This window comes from Labrus bergylta, chromosome 14, assembly GCF_963930695.1.
Source record: "Labrus bergylta chromosome 14, fLabBer1.1, whole genome shotgun sequence".
Classification (NCBI taxonomy): Eukaryota; Metazoa; Chordata; class Actinopteri; order Labriformes; family Labridae; genus Labrus; species Labrus bergylta.
Genome location: NC_089208.1, coordinates 1121230 through 1148729, shown reverse-complemented (window position 1 = coordinate 1148729; position 27500 = coordinate 1121230). Strand labels below are relative to the sequence as shown.

The following is a 27500-nucleotide window of genomic DNA, read 5'->3' as shown; positions in this document are numbered from 1 at the left end:
AGATGATTCAATGAGGTGCGGTCTCAAAACATGCCTTGAAAGTGCGTTGGGCAACACAGACATGGTGCGTCTGAGGAGCCGGGCTGCAAGTGCAATAGAACGATAGGACACTAACGGTAACCCGGACAGAAATGGGACTCAAACAGACGTCGAGCTCTTGCCCTTGACGTTCTACGGGATGAGGAGGGAGGGCAAAACATAAAAAGATGAGAGATGGAGATTTGGGGTTGATGATAAACTGAAAAAGAGTAAAAAGTATGTTGAGAACACCGCTAATATCAACCGTTCATCTTGGTTTTTCCCATTTTCACTGCAGTCAAAACAAGGAGAGCAGTTGTTCTTCGTTGGGAAGGAAGTGGTGAAGTAGTAAGGCCCCGCCTCTTGATTGTTTTTATTTGTTCCTGAGCCACAGAGTGACGAGCTGTGCGACTCTGTGACTGAAAAGTTGAGAATATTTTCCATTTTATGCAAGTCTGAAAAACCACTAGTAGAAGGAACGCAGGCCAGGCGCTCCATACCAAAAGAAAAGAATGGTTTTGCTGGTGAAGCGTCTCGGTGTGATTGGCCCTTAAGGCTGTTTATTAATGAGCCTTGATACTGCTTTGTTTTATTTCAGCGGTAGCCATGACACATACGAGCATGTCTTTGACGTTTGAAGCTTTATTGGAAACTAAAGAATATTCACAATCACCATAATCACCCACCGGTAGATTCTCTTTCTTTTTTATACATCAAGACAAATATCTGCAAGTAGGGGCGGATGTGGTTCAATGGCAAAGTCGTCGCCTCTCAACCCAGAAGGTCGAGGGTTCGATCCCCAGCTGAGTAACATGTCCAATGTGTAATTGGTCAAGACACTTCACCCCACATTGCTCCCACTGCTTTGCAGGCGGTGTATGAATGGATTAGTGTTCTACTTACTCTCTGATGTACGTCGCTTCGGATAAAAAGGGTCTGCTAAAGTGAATTGTAGGAGTCCTCGTCTGTGTACCTGATTCACTGAAAGGGTCATTTTACAGATTCAGTGGTTGCAATGCAGTGAACGAGCTGAATTGACAGACTTCTCCTTTAAACATCAGCTGGTGTTGTTTCAGGTCACTGAGCATCAAAGCAAAGACAAACATAAGCTAAAAACACATGTGCATTTCACACGTGTGACCGCCGAGTGTTTCATCTTCTAATTCATGTTTGAGGTGCTCACGGTGCCGTGTGAGCAAATGAGAGAGGGCTGCCGCTGAATAGACGAGTGACGGTCTGTAGGGGGGAGGGGGGGGGGGCAGACAAACAGAGAGGCGGCGAGTTCCGGTGATTTCAAGTCGACTCTGATGAAACGGTCTAGACTTTTATCAGCCAAACCTGCATGTGTGTGTGTGATGAGGTTCCTTGTCGCCTCACGTTGTGAAATGACCCCTGACCCCCTCGCTCCTTTAGCCCCTCCGATCTCCCCCGCCTCACATTCTAATAAAGACTAATGTGTTTGCCGACATCAGCTCGCTCTCATTAGCGTGATTAATTGCCTCCTTGCTGTCGGTAAACAGTGTGTGAGCCGTATTCCAATTTATTCAGTGAAAATTATCCAATCATAATTAAACACTCTGATCTCCCCCTCCCCCCCCCAAACCCCTCTTCCAGTACGGGCTCTCTTCACACGCGGGGCGAGTCTTCCCTTGATTAATTTTAACCGAGCTTCCTGTCATTAGCAGGATGATGTAAGCGTCACTTTGCTCGGGGGTGAGCGTTTATAAAGCGTCACAGTCGGGCTTGCCCCCCCCCCCCCCCCCCCCCCCCCCGTGGTGACCTTCTGCCCTTGTTGCAATGACACACTTTACAGCCAGCAGGTCGGCTGCTGTGCGACACAATAAACACAGCGACGCAAAAATAAAGATGGCTGACCTTCAGGGCCGAAAGAGAACTTGAAAAGGATGTCACATAAATCTAAAAAAATAAAAAAATAAAAAAATTAAAGATGGACGGATTAGATCAGAGATTTGTCTTTGATGAGGTGATAGAGGAGGGGAGGGTGACAGAGGAAACACTCAGCTGGGAGTGAAGGGATCAGATTGAGGGGAAGGTCAGTTGTTAGCTGAACTGATCACAGTATGGAGACTCATCCTGCGTCCTTATGCTGCAGGCAGGGGAGGAGCAGCGATTTCAAAAGTGCAGGTGTTCTAATGCTAGTATATTAGCACCCTCTAGCAAATCAACACATTCTGTTTCATTTAATGTCCAATAACTAATGTTAGTTGACACATACAACAAGACAAAGTTACAAAAGATAATAAAGGCTTAATTGTCACTTAATAAATCTTACTTGACCAATAGGTTTTCATCGATGACTCCACTGGTACAAAGTGTGAGGGATGTAAATACGTTTCAGTGAAAGTGTGGATGTCGCAACACCCACATCACCCACGGGTGAGACGCGCCTGGCGGCAGGGTAGACGTCTTATATCATGTGTTATCAGAGGACTCATCTCTTTGTTTCACACATGACACCCAGTTGAATAGGAATGCAAAAGATTTGATTTGTACTTCAGACGCTTGACAAACCCCTAACCCTATCCAGTAATCACTTCCTGTCTACGCCCCTGGACCATCCACAAAACATGTGTGATGAGTTGCTGTGTAATATATAAAGTTATAAGTAATATATAAAGAAAGGCCGACACATCATGATCTTAAAAGACAACATCAGTTTTGAAGAGTTAAAGATGAGACAGAGCAGAGTGAGGAAACTGAAAGAAGGTTTTGACACTCTTTTCTGATGTTCAGAAGCCCAAATCTTCCTCCGCGATTATAGCATAAAAAGTCATAATTTTCCCTCTCGCTGCAGGTCGTGTGCATCTCTATTCAAACTGTAGCCTCTCAGACTATTTTCCCTTTCTGTTTATCTCACTCGCTGTCAACTCCAGCTCACTTCTATCTGCAGCTGACATGAAAGCAAAGAAAGTTTCCAACAGATGAAGTTAAAAGGTCGACTTTTCAGCTTCTCACAGCCTCTCTCTTTCTCGCTCGCTCGCTCTCTCCACCGGTATTGTGGCTTTTTGTAAAGAAGCTGTCAAAGTTACATTTCATGTTTTGACTGCTTCAGAAATGATTTTCTATTCAGAGCTCTGAGGGCTCATGCTCTTATCCTCAAGAATGAGATTCAAGTGTATAAAATCCAATTTTCTCACCGCGATGGGGAGGCTCCTACCTCCTACTTCCTTGAGACGCGGTGGATTGCACCATCGTCGCAGGGAGTATCACGTTTAGACCGAAGCGTTACCTGAAGGCTCTTCATGGCACTAAAGACAAACATACAAAAAACACACCGCAGTCAGAAGTTCTCACAAGTCTCCTCCTCCAAGGTCGAAGGAAATCTGCCACAAAAACAAAACTCCCTTTCTAAAAATACCAACTTTTTAATTTCCCTCCAACCAATAAGTCAAAGAGATGATGGACGTTTTATCGCGGATTATTGCTCTTAAATCTCAAAGTAAAAGCGTCCTAACAATAAATGGAGATTTCGTCTACATATGAAAGCTTTCTCTCCATTAAAGGCCATTTATCCAACATCCCTTTAGGAGTAATGGGAGCTAAACTGTGCACACACAGAGCTCTTTGACTTGATTGCTGTGATGGATGCGATTTGATTGCAGGGCAGTCGCGGGGCAAATTGTTGCTTTCAGAATTAAACGTCTACCAGAAACTGAGAGAATTACTCTGCTTTGAGATCGTGATTTTTTTTCTCTGATAGAAAACAGAAATAATATTCAGGGAATAAAAAGTTACTTCGATGAGTTGATGAAGAAAGAATATGGATTTATAAGCCGTTGCAAACACATGAATACGATATATAAAACAAGCCCCAGAGTTTTTATTTACTCATGCTCATTCTTTGACTCGCCATGCATGTTCATCGAGACGTTAAATCTCTGAAGTGATGAACTCAGAGTGATGAATGGACCCAAGTGTTCAATGAAAACCCTTAGATAGTACAGTCTGTGCCGTCCTCAGGTACTGTGCCCGAGTCCACTTGAAGAGGAGGTCTCAGGCATGATTAATGTGTACTCCAGCATGGAGATGTGAACACAATCGTGCTCAAACCAGGAAGTGGACCGCTTTATGACGTCATTCAAAACGTCCTCCTGTCGCTTCAAAAAGCTGTCGTCTCCCTGCACGGTGGATGTGAACGCAGGAAGAAGGGTCGTTGATGCAACTCAGAAATAACAAAAACTTCCACAGTTAGCAGGATGGACTCTGGATGGAGTCTGTGAGTGGTTGCCATGGTTACATCTTTTTCTTTCTGCTTTTCTTGGCAGATTTGCAGAACCAGCTATGTGCATACTGCCCCCTGCTGTATCGGAGTGTGAACATACAGAAGTGTTCAACTAATGTGAACCCAGACAAGTAGTGGGGGAGAGGGGAGCAATCATGCATCAATGTGAAAATGCTTCTTATGTAGCTCCCAACATCTATGTACACAACGGCTGCACCCACATCAGAGACACATCCAACAGATGCAGTCAAAAGAAATGTAGTCGTAAAAGGAAATTACCCCAACGGTAAAAAGCAGTCTTATTCAACTGATCAGATTCCACATCTGCATCAACAAGGTGACAGCACAGAAGAGAAAGTTATTTGTTCTAACACCATGTCGAAGGTTTGTTATGTAAAGAATTCAAATTCAAATTCAAAAAACTTTATTTGTCCCAATTCAAAGGCACACAGAGCAGTAAATTAACAACAGTGCTGGTAGACTAAACATTTTAAAACCTAAAATATAAAGTGTCAGTTTAAATACAACTTAAAGCTTAACTTAAAATACAAAATATAAAAAGAGTAGATATAAGTGGACAGTGAGAGAACGAGAACCCGCTGAACTTTTGTGGCTGAAAAAGTTACCCCACTTGAATCCATCCTTCCCTGCCTCTGAAGTATCTGTCCATCTTTAAACCTCTTATCTGGTGCAGAGTGTTGGTGCGGGCTGGAGAATATCCAAAATGCCAGCCAGCACTGTGCAAGAAGGGGAGGTATACATCCTGGAAAGAGGTGCCAGTTTATCACAAAGCACTGCAGAAACCACTGCAGAGTTGACCAGGCTGTGAATAAATCTGAACTCACCACATCAACACTTCTTTTTTACGCTTATTTCAAACAGCTGAGGCCCAGAGGTCGACGTTTGGGTCACAACTCAGAGGTGCTTTTTGTATCCAGATTGTCCTGCAGTCTGAGCCAGTAAACATGTTGTCATCATGGTTGTTTATGAGAGAAGTTTCTATATAATAAAATTAATAATAATATCTTGGAAGGATGTAGCATTGCTGTTTATGGGGAGAGATTTCCGGGGGGGGGGGGGTGTAACACTGGAGGCTCTGCAGGTTGGTGTGGGGAATAGAGAGCAAACTAGTGTCTGAGTACTGAAGGTTTCGGGTCGGCCTTTAGAGCGCCACAGGAATGACTCCTAAAACCAGGAAGTGAGTTAGCATTTGAGCGCCATGGGGTCTAACGTCTAAAAGTCAACGGGGATTTTGAATGTGTTTGTGGTTAGACTCCTGAAATAAGGTCTGTGGTTAACACAAGCTGAAGAGATGTTGGTGTTCTGTTAGAGCACATAAACTACGTTAGGTAATACCTCCACTTGTGAAGTTTGAAGTTTTTACTCGTCTTTAAAAAGGCGGTTGCTAACAAGTGGCTAAATGTGACTACAGTGGTTGTCGGGGACATTAAAGGTCATCACGCCGGACACAGAGGGCGGGAACTCTCTCACTAGTCGGAGATGTCTCCTGTAGGTTTAATCTTTAGGTTAAGGTGAATATTATGTTAGTAAACTATTTATTAAACTACGTGGATTAGTTTATCAGAGATCGTCTGAAGCATAACGCTAGTGACGTCACAATCATCCCACCGTGGTGTAGTTAGCTTTAGCATAACGTTAGCTTTTTACTTCTGTCAGCCGCATTAACGCTTCAAACATCATAAAGATGGCGTTCATCTGTGAAGATGATCCTGCTGAACAAAACGCCTACGCTTCAGAAACGTGAGTTTAACACAGAGATTATTTATTAATGATCCAAAATCCAATGAAAACATCCCAGAGGAGGATTCTCTTTAGACCCCATGGAGATGCTACTTCAGGGTTGGCCTACTAAAATACGCCATATGGTTTGTTCTCTTTAGGGGTGAAGGAGGCCAGAGAGGCCAGAGGGGGTGAAAGGCCTACATGCTGAGGTGTGTAAGTAGGGAGGAGGATTTTATATGTGATGCAGGTGTTGACTGGGAGCTGGTGAAGGTGGATTATGGTGGGGAGGTGATGTGCTGCACATACTGCAGACGGTCCAGAGCTTTGCTAGTATACCCCGAATAGGACTCCATTAAAATAATCCAGACAGGTAGTGATGAAGGCGTGCATGAGGGATTCTGCTTAGGGGTCTGTGAGTGATGGCCGGAGTCTGGAGATGTTTTTTTGATGGTGGGATGCAGACTTGGTGATGGATTTGGAGTCCTGAATGACACCCAGGGTGCGGACTTCAGGGACTGGGCAAATGGAGCAGCCGTCTTATCGATTATATTTGTGCAAATATAATCTATTGCTGATTATATCTCGCCCTCTTCCTCTCGCTCTCTGCAGAGCACCTTAAGGGGGCGCTGGAGGAGTACATGACTCGGATGCCGAAGGTTCGCATCCTGAGGACTAAGAAGAGGGAGGGGCTTATCAGGACTCGCCTGCTGGGAGCCGGAGCTGCCAAAGGAGAAGTCATCACCTTCCTGGACTCTCACTGCGAGGCCAACGTCAACTGGCTGCCTCCACTGCTCGGTGAGAAACACACACACACACACACACACACACACACACACACACACTCTAATGCACACACACACACCCCACAGTGAGGCGGTGCACTCTCTCGTCTGCCTCATGGACCTGCACCCAATCAGTGACACTTTCTCAATTATCTCTTTCAATTAGGGACTGTGGTTCAGCTCTGTCTCCCTGCAGGGGGCCCGCCCAACATGGAGCCACTTTCCCAACAAACCCTGCGACCCACATTACCTCCACGTCAGACTTTGTACACAGAACTCGGGAAACAGCTTTGTGAAACTAACAGGCTTTTGTTTTGTTTATTTTTGTTTGTGACTCGAGCTAGAAAACGGGTAAAAAAAAAAAGGGAACATTTTCTAACTTTCATATCACAAAGTGTTTTTTTTTTTTTAATTGTTTTTTATGCACCAATTCTTTGAATATTAAGTTATATTTTTTTGCCAAGTTTTGCCTTTAGAGCGAGCTGAAGAGAGAGGCGGGGTCAGATTCAAACCCACAGCTGCTGTGATGAGGACTACCCATAACCGCTGGGCTATTGGCGCCCCTTAAATATTTAAGAGTGGTTGTTATTTTCCTCTGAGATGTTTCAATTACATGTAGCCCCGCCTCCTGCTTTATCCTTCATTTCACCCACAATACGCACCATAGTGTAAAATAAAACTGGTCAATTAAAGAAGATGTGAAGCAGAAATGATGAAGTACTAGCTTAAGCCAGGGACACACTTGAAGCCGTCTGTTGAAATTGTTGAACTGGTGAATGTTCATATCAGGGGATCTATTATGTGATTTGCAGAAAAAGACGATTAGCGCCCTATTTCTCCAACATATGTTTCCCTCTCTTGTGTCTTCTTGATTTTTGAAACCGAGAGTTATGTTTACCGATGAACGACAGACTGAGTCACTCTCTCTCTCTCGTGAGTGCTACAGGAAGGTTTGATTTTAAAGTCTTGTGTTGTTTGGCTGTTGTAGCCTGTAGATAAATAAGATACCGTGGACACTAATAAAAATATACAGAGGAGAAGATTTGACTTCGAGCAGCGAGGGGACCAGCAGGGAGCTGTTATATCACTTACTCATCCATTCATCAAACATTTTTCCACCGAGCGAGCGACCTGCATCAACAAACTGATAGACTGGCAAAACCCTTCCCACCGCTCAAACACACAGATCAACTTCCTGCTCAGACTCTAACTTATCCAAACAACAACACCAGCCTCTCCATTAAAGTCTTTATATGTGATTTTTCACACTCTCAAGAATATAAATCAAGTATATCCTCTGAAAATAACTCTGTGAAGCCCAATTCACACATACTCCGTGCACGCTGCGGTCCGTCAGCGCCGCGCACTACGTTGTACTTAGCTTCCACTCTAGTCAGTCATTGTGTTCACACGGGGCGCGCTGCGGTCCGTCTCCAGCGCGTGACACCGACGGCGCTGCGCTCTGCTCTGTTTCAAATACGCAGCGAGTCTATTTTCACCGGAGTACGCTGCAGGAACGTGTCAAGCTGGACAGAATATGACGGCCCGGACAGGAAGTCAGACAAGGAAACGCACAGAGCGTCCGGTCAATTTCAAAATAAAACATAATATACGGACTCACGATCGTATTTTTCATCACTTTATCAACATGACGTCAAAACAGGAACCGAATGAACAACAATGCATCCTCAGAAAGACAAAGCAACATGTTGTTTGCATGTTTTTCTCTTTATTCCCGCGGGATCTTGTAGTTCTCCTGTGATGTGTCATGGGTGCGCTCCGCTGCGGATCCAGAAACGGATCCAGTGTGAATGGACGCGAGCCGGAGCAAAACCGTGGCGCTGACGGAGTATGTGTGAATTGCGGGTGAGTCGTGACTGTCTACAATGGGTGTAACACCCGAGTCCCACTGTCTGTGATGTTTTCAGAGTTTTCAGAGTCCTATCTTCACTTTGTTTACATCGCCAGGACGGCCGGCTGACTCCTCCCCTCGTGTATAAAAGTAGTTTAATTGAGGGACTAGAGAAAAGAAGAATAACATACTGTACTCACTGCTTAACTGTGTTTCTAGATCACGCTCATTTCAGGTAAATTTACATGCAGTGTGAAGATACCAGCAGAATAAAGATCGCTAGCATTAGCATGCTAACACAACAATGCAGCGCGAGTTGTTTTGGTTTCATGCTGGTGCTCAAGGGCGACATCTGCTGGATCAAAAAATCACATATAAAGCCTTTAACATGAATCATCTTCCTCCCTCTCTGTGTCTCTCAGACCGAATCGCCCAGAACAGGAAGACCATCGTGTGCCCGATGATCGATGTGATCGACCACGATAACTTTGGCTATGACACGCAGGCAGGGGACGCCATGAGAGGAGCGTTCGACTGGGAGATGTACTACAAGCGGATTCCCATCCCTCCGGAGCTGCAGAGGGACGACGCCAGTGAACCTTTTGAGTGAGTGACAACACAAGTTAAGACTCGTCTGTCAGTGTCCTACAGGGAGGCACGTTTATGTACATCTCACATTTCAGCAACAAGACAATTCAAAGATCACATAAGACATCAGAAGCATCAAAACAAAGAGAAGAAGAATGATGTCATGCTCTGGTTGCCTTTTAGTGTTACATTACTCTGAGTCTTACTTTCCTGACTGACACAGATTCACAGATTGGTCTTGAATAATCAAAAATAAATACATTTTACAATAAAGATAAAGAGAAACTTTGTTGATGCCCCATTGGGGAATTTTTTTTTGTCACAACAGCTCAAGAAACAGAAATATAATTATCAAAAATAACAAGAAGTTAAAAATCAAACATATGTACATCAGTTAAATAAAGGGAGAAAAAATACAATAATAGAATAATACAAGGTAATACAAGGGTGCTGTGGTGGTGAAATCCACCCAGAGTCATTACAGTTCAACATTAAACCAATTTGTAATCGACAGTTGTGTTGGCTCTGTCAATGGATAGAGCCAGAAATCAGGGAGAGAGGGAGTGACTTGTGGTAAAGGAGCCAAAGGCCGTTTACATCAGTGTTTGAATTCTTGGTGTAAGGAGGCAGAAAGGTTACACTGACCTTGACCTTTTGTCTGCCAAAGTTTTAACTCTCATCCCGTTGTCAAGGTGGAAATGTGTGTCAAATGCAAACGGAAGAAACATTCAAAACACTGAAGAAGAAAAGAAGGCTTCAGGTGTAAAAATAAAAAAAGGTTTCTGTAGTCACAGCTAGATTCTTTCCAACCTTTTCACCCGTGTAGAAGAAAAACTGCAGAGACTCGACGGCTTTCACCGTGGGACTCGTATCTGTGCTCACAGCTCAGGAGGCGTGGGAAGCCCCCCCCCCGAGTGTTCCTCGCTGCTGACTGTACAGGAGCTGCCCTGTTTGCCTTTAATTGATCCTCCTCAGGGACGACTTTGGCGAGAGCAGACTACCTGCTGGCTGCCTGCCTCCGACTTCTACCTGATGAGAAAGCTCGTAACTATGACAACCTGCAAGTGTGTATTGGGATGTTTCTGCACAGGGGAAGGCTGCATTTCTTTTTCTTTTTTTAAGGGGGGGGGGGGGGTGGAGAGAAAAAAGATGAGAAAAATCCAATTGCGTTTTGATTGATTGCTGAGATCAGTGTTCCATTAATGGGGTTTAAGGAAGGCATGCGGCGGAGATTGTTGGTTTCCTCTCAAAAAGAAATCAAATATATTATTTGTGTGTGTCTGCACCTGCTGCCCCAATTTCCCTGCCTCAGGTGTGCTGCAGCTTAAATCAAGTGCGGCGGTGATAGAGCAGCTAACAAGCCGTGCACCTCAGCAGCACACAGAGCTTGTCACAGCAGACAGAAGCCACACGGCTCTGTTGTGGGTTAATTGGTTCTGCACTGTTCAGAGCATCTTCATTATCTGCAGAGAAATGGAGGCACAGTAAATGCATGCACTCTGACTCGCCGTCTGCAGCTCTGTAGATTGTTTTCTTGCTCTTATTCCGACTCTGCTTCTCTGTCATTTCAATATTTCATCCTGTCGGCTCTGAAAAGTTACAGTGGAATCAATCCAAGACTCAGACTCCACAGTGAAGAACGTACATACTGTATGTAAAAAAACTCTCAGACAAGCCCTGCAGCAGAATCCACTTCTCAGCCTACAGTACATATGTTTACACTTTGTTTCACACAATAGTCTCGTAAACAATACTTCCCCTCAATATGCTCAAACTGAGCCATCTGTGCCACAGCATCAGAGTGGAGGAAGCACACGTTGACCATATTGGACATGAAAATCAACATCTAGATAGATTTTGCTCCAGGAGTGATCAGAGAAAGATTTTGTGTACGGCCATTTTTCCCCTGATCCTTACAAGGCGACGATTGTATATCTCACCTAATCTGTAAAAAGAACAAGGTGCATTATGGGTAGGATTGCTATAGTCTGTCGTTACCACAACAGCAGCATGATGAATTGTGGACAGACGTGTCAACTCATAAGGAGATGCAGTTGCTCATATAGATTTGGCACGATGACTACATGAGCTCACAGCTTTTCGACAACACACAAGAACACTAAAATCTACTCGCTCTTTTTTCTACAGTAATAAATGCAAACAATATGAGCAGAGCAACTTTGTGAACAGCTTCTCCAGAAGTGAGACGACCCGTACAGGAAGTTTCAAGAAAGTGCGCCACTAAAGAATATCTCTTATATCTGCTCATGCTATCTTGAAATCAAATCTCTTGTAGACAACCAAAAGTGTTCTTAAAAGTTCCCATTGGAAGTTCAGTTGTTTGAGGAGAAGCTTGATTTTCAGTCCTCACCGTTGTGTTTTACTCAAAAGTGATGAGCTGACAGATGTTGTCATAGTTGTATGAATGAATGTCTGTGTTGTATTTCCTGTCTCTGCAGGTCACCGGTGATGGCAGGCGGACTGTTTGCCGTGGACAGGAAGTGGTTCTGGGAGCTGGGAGGATATGACACGGGTCTGGAGATCTGGGGAGGAGAGCAGTACGAGATCTCCTTCAAGGTAAAGGATGGAAGAACGGTGATTTGAGCTCCTTCCTCATGGCATCAGGGTCCAACACATAATATGTGTATTTGAGAATCCTGCTCAGTTTGTCGTTTCCTTTTGAGCTTAGTTATACATGACCAGACCTGTTCCAAAAATACAACTTACTTACTGATCCTGCAGGCTCGGGTTGAAGTCCTGAGTTTTTACCACGACTGCTAATCTAAACCTGAAACACCATTTGTTATGTTTATGCTCAAAATGCAGCTAAGGTGTAATTTCTGTTGCACAGATGACTTGTGTTTATATGTCGGTGTGGACAGTGACCCTCTGAGATGGAGGACTGTAGTTCCACCCTGACCCTGAGCATTTTAAAGACCCTGAGGATTTCTTCTTTATGAAGCTGGAGAGGAACGATCGACCCGCCTCGACCCCATTGCTGAGCCTTCAAAAACTCCTCTAATGTTTTAATATTGTTGTGAAGCTTTTCATCTTATTTAAGTAATTACTGAGATAATATCCTCGTCCAAGGTTATTATTTGAGCCGAGATTATCATGCTATTAAATTTTTTGCTATCAGCACATGCCCAGCTGTGCCTCCTAGGTCTACTTATTGCCCTCAGATATTCAATTTGGTTTCCTTTTTATTAAGATCCCCATTAGCTGATAGAGCGCAGACATCCAATCTCCTGAGGTGAGAAGATTAACAGGCTCTCTTACTAATCCTTACAACCACACTGCCAGGTCCTGCTCGCATGTGAAACACAATCACTGCATTCACTTAATCAAAAAGGCTCCATCCTGGTCACACTGCGGTGGGAACATTGGGAACTGTCTACTCACACAGTGAAATAATCTCACCGAGCGCAGAGGCAATCTGACCTCACAAGCCGAGCGAGAGGATAGAGCGAGCCGTAAAACTGACTGCTGGATCTTTTTTATTTCCCACCCGCAGATTGGACTTTCTGTTATGCAAACATTTCTCAGAGACAGAGCCGCTCTGGAGGCACAAAAATAATTAAACCTCCCTGGATGGAGCCGGAAAAAAATCTGTTATTTGGAGTAAGAGTCGGCTAGAGTGAAACTTTTTTTAAAAAGCAAACATTAAAATAATAATTAGATGATGATTTTTTTTATTCAGGACTGTTTCAGAAAGGAGCTGTCATGAAAATGCAGCATCACCTCTCAGAGTTCCCATGACACTAGTGTTGTAGTCAAGACCAGACTAACCGAGACCAGAGTGCTCCAAGACCGAGTCAAGACCAAGACCAAGACAGGGAAAAAGACCCAGTCAAGACCAAGACATTTAGGGGTCGACTCAAGACCAAGACCAAGGCAGGGGGAGACCTAGACAAGACCAAGACATGTAGGGATCAGGACCGAGTCAAGACCAAGACCAAGGCAGGGGGAGACCTAGACAAGACCAAGACATGTAGGGATCAGGACCGAGTCAAGACCAAGACCAAGGCAGGGCGAGACTGAATCAAGACCAAGACATTTAGGGATCAGGACCGAGTCAAGACCAAGACCAAGGCAGGGCGAGACTGAATCAAGACCAAGACATTTAGGGATCAGGACCGAGTCAAGACCAAGACCAAGACAGGGGGAGACCTAGACAAGACCAAGACATTTAGGGATCAATATCACTGATAATCATCATCTTGTGTGCAGGAGGCGTGTCACAAACTTAGACCGTAAAACCTGGAGTCCACCTAGTCTGAGGCCGAGACAATATCGTGTAAAAGACCTTAAAAAAGCGGTCTCGAGACCAAGACCGATTTCGAGTTCTACAACACTTCATGACACCACCATCAAACGGTCTGACAGAAAAACAACTTTCAGGGTCGATGAGGTGGACGTTATCCATCATGCTTATCACTGACTTTCTGTGCGACTTCTATTCGAGTCGTCGTGACAACCAGAACCCAAATGAAGTCTACATGTAACCCGGCACACTGTCAGTCCATTCAGAACGGTGCAACATCCAACGCTGACCTTGAACCATCCAAAGTCTCTCGTTTATTGCTTCCAGCCTTTCGGTTGGGTGGGACACAGGAGACGCTGAAACGTTGTATGCATTTATGTTTTATTTATCCAACGACACCAACGGAGACAAATTCAGGTTTTTAGTCGCACTTTTAGTCAGAGCTGGATTTTAGTCTTGAAGCTCCATCTTTTATTCATGCAGGCGGAGTGAAGTCTGTTGTTCTGTAGTTTTGTTCTCCTGTGTGATCCGAGTCTGTTCGCTAGTGTGGGAGCTTCATCTGCAGCACACAGAGCAGGGGGGGAGGGAGGGGACGCTGCTGCTGCAGTGAAAAATGATGGCAACTCAGAGTCTAAGGGCCGGATGTGCCTGGGTGGTTTAACGGCCTTTGCAGAGAGAGTATATTTTAGTTATGGTCAGAGATTCACTGGTTCACCTCCTTTACTCTGTCTGTGGAGCTCAGCCCAAAAACATTTGCATCCTTCTGAAGACATCAATGTTTCAAAACAGAATCCAGTATGCGTTCAAGTCTTAATAATTATCTTGAACTTCTGGGCACCATGAATATGTTAAATCCTCAACAATCCTGGGGAAACATCCTGTACAAACGTCCTCTGTTGTTCCTTATCTTCATGACTAGCTTGTCAGTCACATTTCTGCAGCAGGTTGTATTGGGGCATCCATTAGCCTTCATATGAAGGCGGACTTCTATAGGTGGACTCATTCCTTCTAGGGACGAGGTAAATTAACTTTTAGAGATTGAAGGAGAGATGCCTGGCATGCAGCTGTTGGTGTACAGGGTGAAGAAGGGAAATGATGCCTCCTTAGAGTATGCAGGGCAGAATCAGATCAGAGAGGTATCATATAGTCCTATCAGGCCTCCATTGGGGGAATACTGGAACCTCTTGGGTGTCAGCTTTGGTCCCTTCTGCCTTAAGAGCTCTACATTAAGAGGAGATTGGTGAATCGGCAGTGTTGTGCAAGCTGTTTTGACCAATCAGGCATCAGCAGGTTTTGGTGTTATCCGCACTAATGATATCCCAGATCCATCAACTCTATTCTGGGAAGAGACAGACCTTTGAATTTGAGGAGTATGTCATGGACTTCCTTACTGTAGGTATACAAAGGTCAAACAGCTGGTTCTAACATCTGTTTACACACGTTTATTTTATATTCCTGTCCGTGCTCTAGACCTGTGAGCAGCTTCCTCCGGCGTCTAACCTTCAAATAGATAAAAACAAACTTCTCCCTGTAATAAAGAAAAAGCTCCTCTGAAGCCCTGAACCTCACTCTCTTCCCCTTGTTTTTGTTTTCATGTTTAAATGTAACGCTTAATTTCTTCTCTTTTTATTCCGCCATTGTCTTCAAAACAAAAACCCATTTTCCCTCCCGCCCGCCGTCTCTAAGTCCTCCTTTTCTTCCTGATCCTCTTCATGGCCTCACTTTCCTTTCTCGAGGTTTATTTTCAACTCTGGCAACCCGAGAAAGAGAATCACAGCTTTTGTCCTCATTATTGTTGGAGGATTTCAACGAGGAGCAGCCGCTGGATGTCTGTGTTGGAGATAGATGGAGGAGAAAACAATACAGAACTTTAAAAAAAAAGATGTTTTATTGTACTCTTAAAACAAACTTATTAAGGGGCTTAAAACAAAAATCAATCTCAATGTGTGGCAGATTACAGCTGAAATCACACCATCAGGCTGGCTCAGCTCAGTCACATGACATTTGTAGTACGGAAATGGACCAATCACGGTTCCAACTGGCTGGAGGAAGTTCTTGCACAATTGAAATATCTGGTTGTATCCGTACACCCTTGCTCAGTGGAAGCAGAACCACGATCAGATTCCCAAATGTCTTTGCTTTATATGGAATCATATTTGTGCCAAAAAAATCAAAGACTTCCTGGAACGTCCGGGGCATTGAGCTGTCACTCATAAACTCATTAGCAAATTGGGACGCATTCCTTATAAAGCCCACCCACTCGAGAGGTTTGTGACAGAATCGCAAACAAAAAGTCAGACAGCGCAAACGAGAAAAATTACAGAGAGCAAAAGTCTGATCAGTGAGAAAGAAAAAGAGGAAACTGTAAACAAAAGGACCGACGATAAGTAAAGTAAAAGGCTGATTATTTACATGATTACACAAATATTTTTCCTGATTGCTCAAATGCAAAATGTCAGACAGCATCTGAAAGCTCCATGGCAACAGCCACCATGCCTGTTTCGATGCGTCTTCCCCTTCTTATTGCAAAATATGAAAGAGAGAAACGTCGGCAGGACATATAATGGAGGAGAATATCTGCAGAGTTCCAGCTGACGGGGAATATTTGTTAGTGTGTGAGAGAAGACGAGAGTATAGAACAGCTGAAGAGAGACAGGAAGTGTTGGGAGGAGAGAGAGTTGAGGGCTGCAAAGTGCAGACATTTGAATCAAAACCATGGTGGCGGCGCTGAGGACCGTTGCCTCTTAATGTACATGGGTCGGCTCATAACCGCTAGGATATCAGCGCCCCAGACCAAGAGCATTTTTGACTGTGTTTGTATTTTAGCCGCATTTGAGTCGGTCATCTCTCAACCAGAAGGTCAGGGGTTCAATCCCCAGCTCTTGCAGCAACATGTCCGATGAGTCCTTGGGCAAGCCACTTAACCCCAAGTTGCTCCTGCTGAAACTTGGAAACGGAAACCAAGTTTCAAAAGGAAACTTCCTATATTATTGTCAGTGCTTCGTCCTGATTTCACTCGTGAGGTCGTGTTTGATGGTCGGACCAATGTGACAGTGTGAGCACATAAATCATGAGCTTGGGTTGTGTGTCATAAAAGATTCACTCATCCAGTGTGAGATGACATTTATATGGCTGTACAGTGTATACCCGGCCTCAGATTCTGTGGCTTTCCCCAGTGGCTCGACGCGTCTTGAATCCATCCCTCATGCTCAGGTGAAACGTGGTCACTTCTGTTCTTCCTCCTCTATCCCGCTCATTTTCATCTTTACAGCCCATGCCTCTGAATTCCCCGTCTCCCTCCTCTTTGTCTCCGGGGATTCATAAGTCTGTTAGAACCGCTGTACCTCATGATACTTTCTTCTCTACAAGTTTTTCTCTGAGTGTAAAGTTAGACAAAGGATCAGGTGATGAAAGCACTCTCTCTCTCTCTCTCTCTCTCTCTCTCTCTCCTCTCTCTCTCTCTCTCTCTCCTCTCTCTCTTCTCTCTCTCTCTCTCTCTCTCCTCTCTCTCTCTTTCTCTCTCTCTCTGCAGGTATGGATGTGCGGTGGTCGGATGGAGGACATCCCGTGCTCCAGGGTAGGACACATCTACAGGAAGTACGTCCCCTACAAAGTCCCCGGTGGGATCAGCCTGGCAAAGGTAATCCTTCAGACCAAAAACGCACAATACAGCAGATTATTCAAAGTCTCTGTTTGGAGTGGGAATCTTTCAATATCGCATGATTTAGATTCTCGGGGTCCCAATTCCATTTAGCAACAAATTTAAACTGACTCCTGATTCAAAAACATTCCCTGCTTGTTACAAAGGGAAGATTATTCCAGGATCTGTTCCAGTCTGCTGCTAAACTTCATTATTTGAGAGTGTCAAACTATTATTAGACACTAAAATGATCGATTAAATGTGTGAATTCAGCTTTTATATTTGTAACATTTTCATCAGCTGATTGCAGTGATGTAAATACCTAATCCCTAAAACACAGTTCAGTCTGGACCTTTTTGAATTAGCACCGGCTAAACATAAACAACAAAAAGCTAGCCCTAGGCTTTGTGATGAGGGACGAGCCAAGGCTTTGTCTGAGTCCAGGTTTGTTTGTTTTAGTTGTATCACATAATAAGATTCGGCTGGTTTCAAGAACAAGTTCATGGGTGTGGGTCGGCTATGAAGTCCGGCAGCTTCCAAGTCGGAGTCCATACGGGTCCTCTCCCAGCTGCCGCTTCACCTGAGTCCTATTAAGTAATTTAACAGCAACACAGCAGCACCTCTCTGTGCACACCTGGTGTGTTTAAGACGATCGGCTCAAACCCATTCTCTATTCTCTATTTGAAGAAGGTTTGTGTGAGATGGTAGAGTGCGAGTCCGTGGTCATCCTAAACTAACGGCCCGTTATAACGTTTAATTATGCTTCACTTGTAAACTACTTTAATATGAATAAAATGTGTGTGTGAAGTATTTATCAGAAACTAAATCTAAAGCCTTAATGTTGACGGTGCTGTAGGAGAGAAGGTCTCTTTAATAATTTACATTTATTTATTTATTTAAGTTCTCGTTGTTCCACTTACTTACATGGACGTACGACTGCAGATCAGTAAAGTGATGCCGTGTGCAGCGGTTCCACTTACTGGTGTTGTTGTACTCCAAATCAGTCTTGGTCTCGAGGCCACCTTTTGAAGGTCTCGTCTCAGAATCAAAAGCGTTTTTACTCGGTCTCAGACTGGGCGGACTCCAGACTGATCGCTTTTATTTTATTTTTATTAAAATGTATTTAACCAGGAGAACCTCAATGAGATTAAGAAGCTCATTTGCAAGAGTGTCCTGACCAAGAGGGGCAGCAGCACAACAAAAAGTAACAGACTTAAAACACAGAGTAATTACAAACACAGTTTAACATGTCCTGAGTCACAGAGCAGAAAGTCATCAGTCAAAGCATCTTCCTCCAACACCTTCAATCTACTTTTAAAATGATTTAAAGAGACCAGCTCCTCCAGACACAGATCATCCTGCAGGAGATTCCAGGCTGCAGGAGCAGCGTACCTGAGACTCCTTTTGCCCATTTCAAGACGCACTTTGGGAACAGATAACAACAAGTTTTGTGACTGGGTTGCAGAGAGAAGACTGTGTCTTCCAGCACTTTTCACATGAATACAATTACACAAGTATACGAGATTAGAAGGAAAACGTCTCTTTATAAAACAAAAAATAACTTCAATTCATTCATAATTTTATTTTTATCCCCGGGTTACGTCCGCAACCTTCCCGGTGTTACGGTCTAAGTGAGGTATTTCATGAATACCTACTAACTTAATGATGATGGTCTCCATATTATTGATGATGATGATGGTAATGATGATGGTTTTTGTTTGATAACGATGACTTATAAGATGGTTTCTATACTGATTAGAGCTCTCAAGAACTGCCCTCAATGTTGTGCTTTGCCTCTGGTCACTTCCTGTCAGCACCTGTGTGTCCAATCAGACTCAAAGCTGATCGTTTGCTCTTACTCACATTGTTCCCTTTTTTCTAGATCCTTGCTTGTGTTGTTCTTACTCTCTGATGTACGTCGCTTTGGATAAAAGAGTCTGCTAAGAGAATTGTAGAATTGTAGAATTAAAGCAATAACTGATAGAACAGGGACCAGGAAGAGGGGTTGCTGAATAATTAGGCCTTGGACTAAGATGTCAGGATGGAGAACAGGTAGTACACGCCCACACATACACAGGTACAGACAAACGTCAGCCTTGTTGAAGCGAGCGTTTAAGTGGAGCCAAAATAACCGATTGTTTCATTTCTGTTCCCTACTTTCTCTCCTAAGCACCCTCGTCTTTCTCCTCTGCATGCATGAGAGAGCACTTTACAGTCGGCTCAGCTTCCACTCACAAAAGACCCCCCTGATGAGACGCAGTAGTGTGCAGTCGATCCTCTATCTACGACTTATAGCCTTTGCAGGTGTTACCGTAAAGAATGAGCTTAACTTTCTTTGTTCACCTCGCACTACATTCAAATCACCTCCACAGAATGAGAAATCGTCTAAAAAGCGCCAAATCATCTGGGTCGTCGTGGCTGAGCGCCGTTCATTATGTATGCCTCTGCTGCAGCGTGCAGCTCGGCTCTGGTTGGCTCAGTATGCCACTCGGAGGCACTGGCCTTTTGTTTTGATTTTTTCATTCAGACCCATGGTCTTTAAACGGGACATTGGTGGAATGCTGATGGTCCTGAGTTAACCTTTCCCTGCAGATAGAGGAAAACATTTGCATAAATCTGCTCGTTCTGAACAGCAAATCATGATTATTAGCTTTTTGGAGGTTTCACTTTTTCGTTCATGCAGACTAACAGAAAAGGTCGGCTGGAATTCAGTCGGCTTCCCATGGTGAACACTTTGTAACGTGCTACTGAGTCGGATAGTTTGGATGTATGTTGGGTTATTAAAGTCAATAAAACAGATTGTCCAACAAACTCCCCAAGAACGATCCCCATGACTTAAAGTCTTTCTATGTGATGTTTCACACTTAAATGTAGAAATCAAGTATCTCCTCTGAAAATAACTCAGTGAGTCATGACTGTCTACAATGGGTGTAACACCCGAGTCCCACTGTCTGTGATGTTTTCAGAGTTTTCAGAGTCCTATCTTCACTTTGTTTACATCGCCGGGACGGCCGGCTGACTCCTCCCCTCGTGTATAAAAGTTGTTTAATTGAGGGACTAGAGAAAAGAAGAATAACATACTGTACTCACTGCTTAACTGTGTTTCTAGATCACGCTCATTTCAGGTAAATTTACATGCAGTGTGAAGATACCAGCAGAATAAAGATCGCTAGCATTAGCATGCTAACACAACAATGCAGCGCGAGTTGTTTTGGTTTCATGCTGGTGCTCAAGGGCGACATCTGCTGGATCAAAAAATCACATATAAAGCCTTTAAAGCAGATCAAGTTTACATTTGTTTTCATAAAACAGTCGAATGTAAGCATTTTTGGTCAATTCATTTAACAACCTGACGCTCTCTTTCTCTTTGATTTCAGAACCTGAAGCGTGTGGCCGAGGTCTGGATGGACGAGTACGCCGAGTTCGTCTACCAGCGCCGGCCCGAGTACCGCCACCTCTCTGCAGGAGACATGACGGCGCAGAAGGAGCTGAGGAACCGCCTCAACTGCAAGAACTTTAAGTGGTTCATGAGCGAGGTGGCCTGGGATCTGCCCAAACACTACCCCCCTGTGGAACCTCCTGCTGCAGCCTGGGGATGGGTAAGGTCCCGGTTATGATGCTTTTTTGCCTTTTTGAGGAAGTCAGAGGGGTATACCATGAAGCTAGTTCAACATACCCAGTTTTGTCTTTGAATAAGCTAGCTAAACAAAGCTGGAAGTCGCAGTTAGAGATATAGAGTATCACCAAGGTGGTTACTAACTTTCTGTGTTAACTCTTTCTGCTCCTGGCTGTGTGAGCGCTAACATAAAAGACAGATTAAAGTTCACCACACTGTGCAGCACTCACACTCAGACATGTCAGCAGACTCACTTTTCCAGACTCAGAGATTGCTCATTGATCTCATTTGAGGTACAAAAGCAGCGGCCATAGTTGCAGCCGCAGCTGTGAAAGAATGCATAACCTGCAGAGTGTGTGCAACCCAAATCAGCCTGTGGTAAAGCACAGTTAATATTTATAAGCTAATGGTACCAATGCTTGATTTTTTTTAGGATAATTTGGACATTATATCGATATCTAATCCGGTAACATGTCCCTCATTGTCACGCACAAACATACTCTTTGTCTCACATTTGGTCTGTCGGAACTCGGTCCCCCTTATAATTGAAGTCACTTTCAGACCATTTACACTCTGAACAAAATGAGCACCGACCATGCCATGGGTTAACAGTCAGTTAACATGGTGATGTAGCCAGGTTAAAAAAAAAGAGAGCAACTGAAAACTCTGACTTCAGGCTCAACAGATCGGGCTCATTCTCTAATTTTGTGGTACTTTGTGGTACACCCACCAGGTCAAAGATGGGTAGCTGTAAAGGCGTCCATACACATTCTGGTCTGAGTGTGCATCATCTGATGGAAACATTTTCCAGTGAAAACAATGATGAAACAGGTTTGCAATAAGACAGGTCGTTGCCCTCTCCTCCTGCACGCTGCAATCCATGGACCGGTCGATCTGGGTTCACAACTAACAAACAAACTGACAGCACCGAGTCCTCTGGAACGCAGGTCCATGTTCAGTTGTGTTTAATAAATAAGAACAGGTTTTTGTTTATAGTGTCACATGTAGGAGGTCCAAGTACAGAAATATGATTCTTTAACAGATACCCATCACCACCAGTATTCTGCTGGATCGATCATGATGGACTCTGGTGTGAATTCTCCAAAGATGTCTAAAAGTGCTGTTTGACATAAAGCCGCATTTATATGTGTGTACATGTGTGTGTGTGTGTGTGTGTGTGTGTGTGTGTGTGTGTGTGTGTGTGTGTGTGTGTGTGTGTGTGTGTGTGTTGCAGATACGGAACATGGGCAGCGGGATGTGTATGGAGATCAAACACTTTGTGTCAGGGAGTCCGATCCGCCTGGAGAGCTGTGTGAAATCACGGGGCGAGGTGGGCTGGAGTCACGGCCAGGTGAGGGTCATTCATTTCTCTTTCTCTGGAGGTTTTTACATTCACACATTTATGGAGTATGGATCATGAAGAGCTGCATGTGTCTGAAAGGACAATGACATCTGAACTCACATTAATATATGGTTCATTGTTGAAGCATTTCAGGGGGGGTGCACAAACTCCATCCTTCATACTGGCTGTGCGCTAAAAGGCTAAGTGGACACGGGGCCTTACTGTATACTTTAAACAAACATGCAGTGAGATTTCTTGCGCTTATCAGGGCCAGGTCGCTGTGGCAGCAGCAGCAGTGTTGCCAGATGGAAAATTGAGCGATATACTGTTCTGCAGCTTTAAAATTATCATGTTTTTTCTCAAAACTATGGTACATATGGAAGAGATAAAATGAGAACGTGTGCTAGCTGCTCTGTCTGCTGGTGTGTAGCTAAGCTCTTAGCATCTTTGTTTGTTTGGAGGAAACTCATTTTGGGCGTTTGTATCCATGATGTCATTCTTTCGGTCACTTCCCAAAGCTCATGACCATAGGCGAGGGCAAAGGTCGACCGGTAAACAGAGAGCTTTGCCTTCAGGCTCAGCTGCTTCCTCTTCACTACAACGCCTGCATTACCGCTGCTGCTGCAACAGACCGCCTGTCGATCTCAAGCAAGACCCCAAGATACTTAAACTCCTTAATTTGAGACAGAGACTCACTCCCCACCTTCAAACATAACATACACAAGTCTAAAGGGGTTTCCTCAAAACTTCTCATTCAGATAGTTTTGCCATTCATTTCTTCTGTTCCTGCAGGTGTTAACATTTGGTTGGAGGGAGGACATCCGGGTGGGCGACCCCATGCACACAAGAAAGGTGTGCTTTGACGCCGTCTCCCACAGCAGCCCCGTCACCCTGTACGACTGTCACGGCATGAAGGGGAACCAGCTGTGGCGCTACAGAAAGGTACGGGGGGAGGGGTGCTGGTTTTGCTCAGTTGTTACAGGCAATGGAACGCTGGACCAGTTAGACGCATTTCTGAAAATATCTTTAACTTTTGCATCATACCTTTCTTAAATAATACTCAGCCTACCGTCTCCTCCTCCCTCCAGGATAAAAGTCTGTATCACCCCGTCAGTAACAGCTGCATCGACTGCAGCCCGAGCGAGCGGCGAGTCTTCATGAACGCGTGCGACCCGTCCTCCCTGAGCCAGCAGTGGCTGTTTGAGAGAACCAACGCAACCGTGCTGGACCACTTCAACCGGGGCGCCAACTGAGGCAATCAAGTGGTAAGATGACCAGGATGTAAAATTAAATTTAAAAAAACATTTCACACACAACAACAACAACAACAATTAAAAAACAAACAAACAACAAAACAATTTTTTTTATAAATAAACCGTCCTCTGTGAGACATCTGATATGTCTGCTTGTGTTTTTGCTCTCGTCCAGATCACAATCCAAACTAGAGGTGAACACTGTGCTGCTTCAGCGACGTTCCTCATGGATCTGCGGGGGATCTGGTGCACGGGCTGAGAGCTGAAGAGACCGCACGTTATCAACATCCAGATTACAGTCGTACAGCACGAGTCTGTGATGAGGAAGGAGGTGAAAGAGAAAACATGCTTAAATCAAATTCACGTTCAAGAATACGTCTGTCATTGACTTCCTGTTTTCTGTCCTACAACAGGATGGGAGAGCCGTGGTGAAACCTGATCGTCCTGCACAAATGGAGCACTGACACCCTGATCTTTGGACATCACGTGTTTCTAAGTGTTGGGACTTTGTGAGGACGCTCCCGTCTTTCTCGTGTGACTCCCTAAAACACAGACTCTGTAGGACTCAACAGATTGTCTTTTACAACGCCTCTTTCATCACATCTTTTTCAACTGTTGCCTTAGCATTTCCAACAATAGGAAATACCAGCCCCCCCCCCCCCCCCCCCCCCCCCCCCCCCCCCCCCCCCCTTGTGCAGAGGTACCTTGGTAGCATATTGTGTGGACTGATTCTGCAGCTTTAACTCTGTGAGAGCTGGAGGAAACATTCGAAAAACTGTAAAGAAGTGTTCCTGCAAAGCGCAACAAAGTCTCTGTCTCTGTCAGATCAACAACTTGTACAAACTCGTATCCAAAGTTGCAAATGTTTATTTTTCTACTGAGCAATAAAGTTATAGATCAAATCTAAAAAACGTTTTGCACATTTTATTTTTATATATTATGAAGCATTTGTGCTCTGGGACGAAAAGCGCTGCACCTCCCTCCTGTCTCCATGACAACAGTCTGTTGACAACGGTTACCGCTGTGTGAGCGACCCGGCTCTGTTTTTTATTTGAGATCGTTTATTTCTCTGATCAGACACGGAGCGAGGAGGATGTGGGTACAAGACACGATCTGTTGGCGGCAAAACAAGGGGGAATATCAAACATTTGGAAAAGAGCGCCGGTGACTTCAACAACATCTTTCTGAAAAGTTTAACGATTTTGTACTGGAGCATTCAGAGGGCTGCACAGAAAAGGTAGAGCGCTTAGAAAAATGACCCTGGGCACTGAGGTTTTTCTCCAGGTATCCATCCTTTGCTGCAAAAACTCTCTACTAAAAAAGACGCTCAGAATAAAAACGCTAGGTAGAGATGAGGCCTCATTTGTCACATAAAAGAGTGGATAACAGTTATAATGGGGATAACATTTTCATTGTTATAAACGTTTGTTTGAAAGAGTTGATTAAGAAAACGTCAGAATTCTCCATCTTTACTTTCTGGCCGAGCTGGTTAAAGGATTTCTACGCTTCATAAAAGCCGGTTAAATTGGGAACCAGCACCACTTAGTTCGACTGCAGAGGAACGGCGAGATTTACCAGCTCTAGACCAGGCTCGCAAAGGAAGAGCGCTCCAAAGCTGTTACATAGGGGAGAGGAGGTGGACCCACATTTAGTAACTGAATCTAAATGAGATCAACCGCTTCTTCACTCACATGATCGTGCAACAAAGATTGTAAAGACTTTGTGAAACATCTTTCGTTCACAGTGACAATAAGGCAAAGCAAGTTTATTTATGTCGCACATTTCAACAACAAGGCAATTCAAAGAGTAAAAGTTTAAAATCTTATTAAAGCTGTTTAATTAAAGACAGCTGTGAACAGGTGAGTTTTCAACCTGGATTTAAAAGAGCTGAGAGTTTCAGCAGACCTGCAGTTTTTCTGGGAGTTTGTTCCAGATATAAGGAGCATAGAAACTGAACGCTGCTTCTCCATGTTTGGTTCTGATTCTGGGGACAGAGAGCAGACCTGTCCCAGACACTGAGCCCCCTCCACAGTGTAATGGAGCCCTCAGGTGTGTGACTCAGCACCTATACGGGAGCAGACATTTTATTGGAGATGTGATAAAGCAGGGGGTCAAACTAACTCACCCCCCAGGCTCAGCGGGGTGGGGGGGGGGGGGACCTGCACAGCCAGCCAACATTTCCACACAAAGGACAGCAGCTGCTGAGGTCCACAGATCATTTGCCACTTCCACTTTTCTCTTATTGATGGAGTGAGTCATCAACCTGAGTGGAGAATCCAATACTCAGAGAATGAGTCTGCAGATATTGGCTGTCTGATGCCATCAAGGTCACACAAACAAACGCTTGGTGCCAATGCAGGACCTGCTCCAACTTCAGGTTTTTATTCCACTTAATGTTTACACCCTAAAGTGGAAAGAGAGAACTTTTGGGACGCTCTGAGATGCCGTGTGAAAACCAACATCAGCACCTTTGACTGACGAGGTAGAACAGCTGATAGCTGCTTTAGAGAATACGAGGTTGAGGATAACAGGAAGTGGACGGTTAAGAAGACGGTTAAGAGCCGGATAACAAACCGGGAAGGAACATTACAGGTGAGACTAACGACACAGGTGAAGAGAATCAGGGCGATCAATATGAAAGGAAACAATGCAAAGAGAGGAAGTAAGACAAAAAACACAGGGGACAAGAACTACAAAATAAAACAGGAAATACTTAAGACACACTCAAGAAAGTAAAAGTATCAACAAACACAGGATGTAGATAAACACGAGGATATGAACTACAAAATAAAACAGGAAATACCAAAGACTAAGCCGGGAAACAAGAAGCACAAGGACACAACTGAGAAAATAAAAACAGAAAATCACAACCAAGCAACCCTCAATCAGGATTTTTCTTTTTTTTTAAGAATATTTTTTTTCTCCTTTAATGGAGAGAGAGGACAGTGGATAGAGTCAGAAACCAGAGAGAGAGAGAGAGAGAGAGGACAGTGGATAGAGTCAGAAACCAGAGAGAGAGAGGACAGTGGATAGAGTCAGAAACCAGAGAGAGAGAGGACAGTGGATAGAGTCTGAAACCAGAGAGAGAGAGGACAGTGGATAGAGTCTGAAACCAGAGAGAGAGAGAGGACAGTGGATAGAGTCTGAAACCAGAGAGAGAGAGAGGACAGTGGATAGAGTCTGAAACCAGAGAGAGAGAGGACAGTGGATAGAGTCTGAAACCAGAGAGAGAGAGGACAGTGGTTAGAGTCTGAAACCAGAGAGAGAGAGGACAGTGGATAGAGTCTGAAACCAGAGAGAGAGAGGACAGTGGATAGAGTCTGAAACCAGAGAGAGAGAGGACAGTGGATAGAGTCAGAAACCAGAGAGAGAGAGGACAGTGGATAGAGTCTGAAACCAGAGAGAGAGAGGACAGTGGATAGAGTCTGAAACCAGAGAGAGAGAGGACAGTGGATAGAGTCTGAAACCAGAGAGAGAGAGGACAGTGGATAGAGTCTGAAACCAGAGAGAGAGGACAGTGGATAGAGTCAGAAACCAGAGAGAGAGAGGACAGTGGATAGAGTCAGAAACCAGAGAGAGAGAGAGGACAGTGGATAGAGTCTGAAACCAGGGAGAGAGAGAGAGAGAGAGGACAGTGGATAGAGTCTGAAACCAGAGAGAGAGGACAGTGGATAGAGTCAGAAACCAGAGAGAGCGATAGAGAGAGGGGAATGAAATGCAGGAAAGGAGCCACAGGTGGGATTCGAACCTGGGCCGGCCGCCCACCTGGAGGACCAGAGCCTCCATACATGGGGCGTGCACTCTAACCACTGCGCCACTTTGATCACTGAATGTCACTAAAAATATTAAATGGAATTTATTAATTTACATTTTTTGTTTTTTTACTTAGCAGGTCTGATTCAAACAACCAATCAGGCTAAGAATGTTTGGGTTGCAAAGGTGGTTGCTATGACAACGTGGTTTGCTGCATTCCATTCCAGCACACCGGCCCATTAAGGATTTTTGTATGATACATGTTTCTTTTCAAAAGAACTTATAAAACTTGAACACTGAGAGGAGAAAAGTTCACAGTTTTCATTTGTTGTGTTAAAAATCTCTGGGTGAAACAGCAGAGCCATGACCATGAGCTCCATCTCAGACGTGGAGAAGGAGTTGCAGC

The 27500-nt window shown here is 44.3% G+C and overlaps 2 protein-coding genes across 2 annotated transcripts in view; both read left to right on the top strand.

Annotated features, from left to right (window-relative positions):
• The window catches only part of LOC109996436 (polypeptide N-acetylgalactosaminyltransferase 10), a 64686-nt gene extending 40440 nt beyond the window's left edge, over positions 1-24246 (top strand). The window contains exons 5-14 of the mRNA XM_065963102.1: positions 6614-6799; positions 9061-9244; positions 11686-11803; positions 17023-17130; positions 20508-20729; positions 21981-22097; positions 22881-23030; positions 23177-23353; positions 23517-23672; positions 23755-24246. Coding sequence (XP_065819174.1) covers positions 6614-6799; positions 9061-9244; positions 11686-11803; positions 17023-17130; positions 20508-20729; positions 21981-22097; positions 22881-23030; positions 23177-23341 — 1250 coding nt within the window. The 3' untranslated portion in view covers positions 23342-23353; positions 23517-23672; positions 23755-24246. The remainder of the gene's footprint in view (positions 1-6613; positions 6800-9060; positions 9245-11685; positions 11804-17022; positions 17131-20507; positions 20730-21980; positions 22098-22880; positions 23031-23176; positions 23354-23516; positions 23673-23754) is intronic.
• Positions 24247-27457: 3211 nt separating this feature from the next.
• The window catches only part of LOC109979055 (coiled-coil domain-containing protein 42 homolog), a 1011-nt gene continuing 968 nt past the window's right edge, over positions 27458-27500 (top strand). The window contains exon 1 of the mRNA XM_020628146.2: positions 27458-27500. This exon is cut by the window's right edge and continues 968 nt beyond it. Coding sequence (XP_020483802.2) covers positions 27458-27500 — 43 coding nt within the window.